This window comes from Austrofundulus limnaeus, unplaced genomic scaffold, assembly GCF_001266775.1.
Source record: "Austrofundulus limnaeus strain Quisiro unplaced genomic scaffold, Austrofundulus_limnaeus-1.0 Scaffold84, whole genome shotgun sequence".
NCBI classification, from domain to species: Eukaryota; Metazoa; Chordata; class Actinopteri; order Cyprinodontiformes; family Rivulidae; genus Austrofundulus; species Austrofundulus limnaeus.
The window spans coordinates 609,098-615,220 of NW_013952486.1; the positions used below are offsets into that span (position 1 = coordinate 609,098).

At 39.8% G+C, this 6,123-nt stretch overlaps 1 protein-coding gene across 2 annotated transcripts in view; it reads right to left on the minus strand.

Annotated features, from left to right (window-relative positions):
• Window positions 1-4,593: 4,593 nt before the first annotated feature.
• Window positions 4,594-6,123, minus strand: part of cenatac (centrosomal AT-AC splicing factor) — a 7,923-nt gene continuing 6,393 nt past the window's right edge. For both annotated transcript variants that reach the window (XM_014011728.1, XM_014011727.1), the window contains exons 9-11: window positions 5,892-5,993; window positions 5,564-5,696; window positions 4,594-5,423 (exon numbers count right to left, since the gene is read on the minus strand). In XM_014011728.1, the coding sequence (XP_013867182.1) occupies window positions 5,303-5,423; window positions 5,564-5,696; window positions 5,892-5,993 (356 nt within the window). In that variant the 3' untranslated portion in view covers window positions 4,594-5,302. The remainder of the gene's footprint in view (window positions 5,424-5,563; window positions 5,697-5,891; window positions 5,994-6,123) is intronic.

A 6,123-nucleotide genomic window follows, 5' to 3' on the forward strand; every position in this document is an offset into this window, starting at 1 on the left:
ACTGCATGGCCTGTTTTAGCTCCTTAGCATGAACTTAAAAGTAAAAAATGAGGTAAATAGCTTGATTCGGATCAAATATCAATAAATAAAAACTCCACACAGATGAAGATCTTATTTTGGGAGTTTTTTATATTAGTTCAAACTGCTGAGGACTCTTGAAAGCACTAAAGCAATTTTTAAAAGCACTTTACCAATTCAAGCATCGTTGATGGCACAACTATTTTCTTCACTTTGCTATAAATTAAGTTAACTAATTGAGACAGAGCTGAGAGAACAAGATTTACAAAAACAGGGAAATTGCAGGTTTTTAAAATGACTAACAACTTCCACTTTTGTAAAGACTGCTGTAGGCTTTGAAGGCAAGCCAGTGGCTAGACTGGTTTATGCATTTCTGAATATGTACAGCTGCAGATTAAAGGGTTAAGGAGGCATGCCCATGGGCCCTATTGACTTGAACACAGAGCCTCACAGGGGGCTGTTCAGATGTTTTTTTAAAGAGGCATGACTCAAAGCTTTGTAACCGCTACCTCCTATGGAAGCTCAGGAAATGAAGATGCTGAGAAAACAGGAAGTTTAAAAAGTGGATTTCGGTCAGGTTGTTATCGGCTTTGGACAGACCACTCCAGAATAATCTCCACACCTCAAAGTCTGAAGACATCCAGATAAGCTGTTTTCTCAGTTATGCTCCTATGGTGCTCTTTTATCTCAGCCTAAAAGGTGAGTGAGTTTATTGAGCATTACTAGAACTGGCTTTCCAACACTGAAATAAAAACACAATTAGAAATAAACAAGCTTTTGCTTAGTGCAGCGGAAAATGAGTTGCAAAGACGGACCTTGAGTTTCGCACATCACTGGCAGCACGTTACTATTTTTATACAAAAAGAAAAACTAAAAAGTAGTGAGTTAGTATTCCTTTTTTTCTGTACAGCTTCACTGAAGTTCTTTGCACATATTCAGTCACATTTATACCTTAGAGCAGGGGTTCTCAAGCCGTTTGGGTCTGGGGACCCCTTTCAAGAGTGAAAAAAATTCCAGGGACCCCCTCATAAACCAAATGCTGTTTTAAAAGATAATTTATTGTCATTTCAACCCCTAAACGCCATGGGAATATATATTTTTATTAAGTTTATTATGTTTGTTTTATTAGTTCATTGTTCTCCATGCATTTTAAAAATAAAAACCAAATTAAAATTTTAGTAAAAATGTTTGAGGACCCCCAAGATACCTCTCGTGGACCCCAGTTTGAGAACCTCTGCCTTAGAGATCAATACAGCCCCAGAGCCTTGATGAGCACTGGATCTAACCTACATAATCATCTGTAATCTCTGGCATCAAATCCTGCAGAAACACGTTGGGAGGACTCACAACAAGCTCTCAAAATTGTTTAGCCACCATTTTCCTGATACACAGAACACTGCCGGGTAGAATAAATACATTAAATAAATACATGAAATAAATAAAACAATTACAGCCATAGACTGTAACCATTGGGTAACAAACAATAAAAGGAGGTGCAAAGAAAGACAGGCTGGACACACAGAGGACAACAAGATGAATGGTGTCCCTTAAGAGTCACAGATTATCAGATGACCTACCTATGAATAAAAGTGTACCTGGATTAAATGCAAGGTACAGAATTATTTTACAAAACAGAATAAAAACCACCTCTGGACCCTCAAGTAAGTGTCAACCATATAACAATCAATTTCTAATTTACACACTTGTGGTTCCATAAATTAAAATGAGAGCAGGCACACCCAGCCAGTCATAAACTGYGTCTTGCATAAGTTAATGTTCTTCACAGAGCAGTATGTTCAAAAGGGTCTGAGAAGCAGAATCCATGTTGAAGCAGGAAAACGGAGCAGTCATTGCTGGGGATTCCTGAAGGTGCTGTTCTTCTGTGCTTTTACCAGTTTTCCATGTTTGATCTCTTCTTTTATTCACTCTCTTTTGAAATGAAAATGATTTTCTTGAATCCACTCCCTCACCTGAACGCACTGCGTTCATTAGTAACAGCTTCTTTCCCGGCGTGTTGGCAACCTGAGTCTAGGTGATTTGCAGCACATGACGAGCCCCGGACCCAGGACTCGTGAACATCATGTACACTGCCTTCAGGGCTGATTACAGCAAATATCTGCATGACGTCACGCTCAGCTGAGGACAAAGCCTACTGCTTTCTCCCAGACAGAGAGGTGGGGGGTAGGATCTGTGAGCAAAGCATGCACTTTGCTACTGCAGTGTGGCTAYGTGCACGACATGTCTGCGTGTGCAAAAATTCTCTGCTTATGTACACGTAGGGCAGGTGCAGGATTTCCCATATGCACGTGCATGGGTGATACAGTGAGACTGCAAGCACATGTGCATAATGTGTATATCCAAGCCAGCAAGGCATGCTTATCTGAACAATGGGAGTCACTGAGAACAATGCAATCAAATGTAGAAAAAAAAAAAAAGAAAGACTTTACAAATTTGGTTTCAGTGCCCTGGCCTGTTCACTGCATGATGCAATGCAACTCCCAAGTGCAATGCAAGTGAACAATACACACTGYAATGCTAGTCTCCCTCCAGTGAGCTTTTCAGTGCTGACCACTACCTATAATGTTAAACCCAAGTCATAATTTCACATTTAATGACACTGCTTGTTCATCTCTATTTTTTTTTATTTTGCTCAAATATGAAACCTCAAGAGAGTGTTAAATTACAATAAAGATAAACACGTGCATTTTCATGCCAGATGCACATAAAGGAAATGAGGTGATTAAAACATTTGGGATTTCTTGAACTCTTTCTCTGCTCGCTACAGTCTTGCATGCAAAGACATAAAGAAAGTGAGAATAAAAAGGGAAGACAAAGCTGGGGGGAACGCCCCCCCCCCTCTACAAGCTCTCCTGTCAGGTCATCAGCTGTCTCGGGCTGGATTCCAGACACTGTTTGTTTGTTTGTTGTCGCCTGCAAATGTGAAAAATGACGACTGCAACCACCTGCATGCTTTTAGGACGAGCATTTCTCTTGAAGCGTGCGGGAATTACTTGTTAATGAACCCGAGCTTTTGTCCCATTTTCCTCTACAGTACAAGTTCACACAGACAGACATATAACAATAAAAACACAACTACTAGACAAAAAAATACAAGTATGGACATTCTGGTCACAAACCTCACAAAGACAGATGAGCTCAGAAGGGAGAACGAAGCCAGAACTGTACGAGTCCTTGTCGTCTCGGAGTTTGGCCTTTTTTTGTTATCTCTCTCTCTGACTGTCGTCTGTTGACTGCTACGTTGTCGGTTTCCAGGTGGCTAACAGCAGAAGACTGAAGCCAGAAGTTAGCCACATTAGCTGTATATGCGTTGCTAACAAGGCTCGGACTGTTTCGGCTCTATCTTCTCTCTCTGTCCTRCCACAAAGCTTGGTTCTTGGCTGTCGAAGCTACGTCCTTATCCTCAACGTGTCTTGTCTTTTCTGTGTGTTCGCAGCTGTTTTCGTTGCTGGAACATTTTCAAAAAAAAAAAAAAATTGGCTCTGTCTCTTTAAGAGACATTTCCGGGGTTTGCTGACAACTACGAGGGAGGCGGGACTTAGCGRCCAGCTGGGTGCTAACCCTTTATACCATTGGCTGTCGTTATTCCACTTATCCAATCAGYGCTCAGAGAACAGGTCCGTTGTAAATTATGCAGATTTCATTCAAARTTTCTATTCTGCGATTGGTTKACGGATTACTTTAAGGTCCACCCAGTACACGTGCTTTTTTCTACCCTCCCAGACTTCATTGCCAGGGTTTGAGCTGACGTTCACAAACTAAATCCTTTACTATTTAGCATTAACATAAACAATTTTTTGTTCTGACAGAAAGCGAATAATATTATAAAAAAGAAAATACATTCTAAGACCACATGACAGCAACATCTGACTTTAAAAGCTGTAGGGTAATCCCTTTCATTTCCTCCCATTTGTCCTGAATTAACGAGAGCCATGTTGTCACGGAGCTAAGAATAGATCAGCTACACGTTGAATCCCCATACTGCCTTGCAGCTGCACAGACTCCACGCCCATCCCTCCACAGCACACTGAGGCCTTATTACACTCTGCCATGTAGAGGCCTGAAAGGATAAAATGGCCTGTGAGCACAAGGAGTGAAATATAGGACACTGCGTTTACTGCTCTTGGCAATACTCCTTTTAGCAGATCAAGCACAGACAGCCATTTTTAAACTACAGAACTTGTCATGAAGTGACTCTTTATAAGGCTAAATAATGCCTGCTTGGAATAATTTACTGCAGCAAGGTACAATTTCAGGGCAAAGCACTAAATAGCATGTTTGCTTCACATACTACAGTTGTTACAAGTAACCAAGAACATCCATCGTGGATGTGTCCTGAAGCCTAGTTGCAATTTCCTTAAGACATCAGGTTTAGGTTGACCATTTTCCTAAAGTATATCTCTACACAACTGTTATCCATTAGAAAATTAACATTTTTATACCCACTTTTAACCTACTTATTTGGGTAAGATTTAAAATATTTTCCTTGTTTAGAAGCAAATATTCATTCATTTGCATCTCCCAGGTTTTTACAGTAATTCTCTGAATAACAAGCTCTAAAAAGGGAAATGAGCATTTATTATTGAGTGTACATATTCTTTGCCTGTCAAATATGAAAAAGAAACACCTGGAATACCACCACTCCTATGTGAGTTACAAAAATGATACATTTTCCCCCCATATAATAATAAAAACAGAATTAGTCAAACTTACAAGGCAGCAAATTAATTCTGTAAGATTCTTTGCGCCCCCTGCTGGTCATTTTATAAAACAGCTCCGCTATTCTCACTTTTTTCTACAATTTTGATAAAGATGCAGGACATGAGTTGAATCCACTGATTTGATGCTGCAGCTCAGAGACAAATTAGGMCACAACACAAACTCTGCATTTCTGACTCTGAACCAAATAAGTGTAACAGTGTAATATGGAGTTTTGTTAAAATATGAAACTAGCTTCAAATGTGTTCTACATAAACAAAAACTGCAAATAGCTACAAATTGTTAGACCAAGTAAACACCGTCACTGCAAGTATTTATATTAACATAAAKGCTTAAAACATTTTCAAAATGTATTGTTTTGTTAATTTGAACATATCAGTAAGGTAACAAAATGACTTTTTTTTGTCCATTATTTAGTTTTTTGCTGCATTTTATATTGTATTTTAATTATACAGTATCCTGGAGTGCCATGAAAGGCACCTTCAAATAAAATGTATTATTATTATTTTTATTTATTATTATTATTTGAGTTCCAGGGCATCATATTTTACATGTCAGAGTTTGTTGGCTGTTCATTCAGTTTCGTTTTCTTCGAGGCCTCTGCGCCGTGCTGCTCCCGCTTCCTCTTCTGTTTTTTCTTCTGACCTTCCTCTTGTCTGAATTGGTGCCTGTTGAGGGGGCAAGAAATTAACAGACTGTGGAAACACTCMTCTTTATAAGCTTCACCGAACATACAACACACAAATATTCCTGCATTGTCTTGTTTTTCCTTTTTTTTTAACCATTGCAAAGACTTGAGTGAACTGACCTGGACTGCCAGCGCCGCCCACTGTTCCAAACCCTTCCAAACGAGGGCAGCCAGTTGGCGTCTGTATGTGAGCTGTGATCAAAGTTGGCCCCAACTCTGTTCGGAGGAAGCTTCCTCAGCTTCTCTTGCTCCTCTGGCAAAAGACAGGAAACACTTGTCGATACACAGTTGCTTCACAGTTCTGTTAAAGTTCGTTATTTTAAATGGTGGCTGACTTTATTACCAAACCAAATAATATTTTCCCTCAAGTTTCAGGATTAGTTTTAGGTCATAGCAAAAGGCAGAAACCCATGTTACAACAAACAATGTGATGTCAATCAGAACATACTCTGTTTGAGGAACTCTTGGAGCGATGGRCCGATCTCTGCCTGGGGAGCAGCTTCTGAGGACCCCTCCAAAGGATCATCTTGGAGCCAAGGAGGAAAGGCACCTACAACACACAGGACCATTAACTAACGCAGGGGAACTACAGCGGGTAAAATAAGTACTGAACATGTCACCATTTTTCTCAGTAAATATATTACTAGAGGTGCTAATGACATGAAATTTTCATCAGATGT